The sequence below is a fragment of the Argentina anserina genome, chromosome 1 (genome assembly GCF_933775445.1).
Source record: "Argentina anserina chromosome 1, drPotAnse1.1, whole genome shotgun sequence".
Taxonomy (NCBI): Eukaryota; Viridiplantae; Streptophyta; class Magnoliopsida; order Rosales; family Rosaceae; genus Argentina; species Argentina anserina.
Window position 1 is genome coordinate 12,696,351 of NC_065872.1, and position 1,530 is coordinate 12,697,880.

At 37.3% G+C, this 1,530-nt stretch overlaps 1 protein-coding gene across 1 annotated transcript; it reads left to right on the plus strand.

Annotated features, from left to right (window-relative positions):
• The first annotated feature begins 976 nt into the window (after positions 1-976).
• Positions 977-1,530, plus strand: LOC126795895 (chaperone protein dnaJ 20, chloroplastic-like). Its single transcript, XM_050522627.1, has one exon. The coding sequence runs from the start codon at positions 978-980 to the stop codon at positions 1,482-1,484; it is 507 nt and encodes a 168-aa protein (XP_050378584.1). The 5' UTR covers position 977; the 3' UTR covers positions 1,485-1,530.

The following is a 1,530-nucleotide window of genomic DNA, read 5'->3' on the forward strand; positions in this document are numbered from 1 at the left end:
ACATTGTTTATAGCTGAAATGAAATTGGCAATAGGATTTTAAAATGAAACCAATTTATCTGTGGTCTTCGTATCTTGTTTTTAAATAACTAAATCTTTGGTAAATCTGATTTTAGTGTTGTCTTGCAGGAAGAGATTGCTTAATTAGTCGTAAATGTATGGAACCCAGTCTCATTCCTGTTCAAACGAAAGAACTGGTAATTCTAATCAAGCTTGCTAGAGTTGTCGTGATTCTCAAGTCTCAACACCGTACATGCCTTCTGTAGTTCTAACTTGAGTTTAACACCAAATTACTCGGACTAACAACTACGTACTTCACATGAACTCATTACTCATATGACATTCGGACATACCTCAAGTACGTATAATGAATAGCAAGGTCGATCAGTACGTTTAGATTTCAGAGACTGATCTATATTGAGGTTTCTAGATTAAAAAATATGTAGGTCGAGGTCGAAAACGGGATGCGTACAATTTATAAATACATCAACTTATGAAACACGGTGAAATAAAGAAAGTGTAAATGTGTTAGTAGTCGATTGACATTGAACGGAAAGGATAAACACGCATGACCATGATAGATACAAGTTGCAATTACCATCCCTAATCTTGATCTATAAAGTAAGGTTTTAGGTACATTGTGGATTGGATTTGTCAAGTAAAACAAAACTTAATACTATAAACATTATCGATACGATATATATGGTCAATCAAACGAAAAACAGGCATGCAACAACTGAGAGGAAACCACCACACAAAGGCAAAGACAAAGACTTGATTCCAAAATCCTCATTCAACGGTCTTAATTAAATTATTGAAATGTAACCCTAATTTTTATATTGAGAGGAGCAACTCCTTCTCTCGTTTTGCTTCATATATAAATTCCAAGCATGGGCTGTCAACCCTTCCTAGCTCATACGCATCACAGACTCACAGTCTCTTTTTCGTTATTTCTTCCTTCCACAGAAGCAAATAAACATGGAAATCTCCTTCCAAATCACCAATTCTAAGTTAGCAAAGATGGTCCCAATGCCATCAAATTCAAACCAGAAAACCTATATTTCCTGCAGAGGTCATGATGGTTTGTCCATGCACAAAAACAACAAGGCCAGCAACTTTTATGAGTTGCTTTCACTTGGTTCTGAGAAAAAAAATAAGGTAGGCCTGCATCAGATAAAGAAAGCCTACAGAAACATGGTCCTTCAGTTTCACCCTGACGTTGTCCCTCCCTCCGCAAAAGAGGAGTCTACAAGACGATTCATCGAGCTTCAAAAGGCATATGAAACACTTTCAGACCCGGTTTCGCGTCAAATGTACGATTACCAGTTGGATTTCGGGGACTCATCGATGGAGTTAGGAGTTGAAGGATTATATGTGGATCAGGTGAAGAGATCCGTGTTCAGCAAGGAAGTGTGGGAAGAACAACTTCGGGGATTGCATAAGAGGTCTCAAACTCGAACGGCAAGGAAATATAGGCCGATGTAGAAGTTATTTCATTGATTTAATGTCATTTTCTGAATATTATTTCGAT

Coding starts and splice junctions, on each gene's coding strand:
- LOC126795895 (XM_050522627.1), top strand. CDS start 978: ATGGAAATCTCCTTCCAAATCACCAATTCTAAGTTAGCAAAGATGGTC.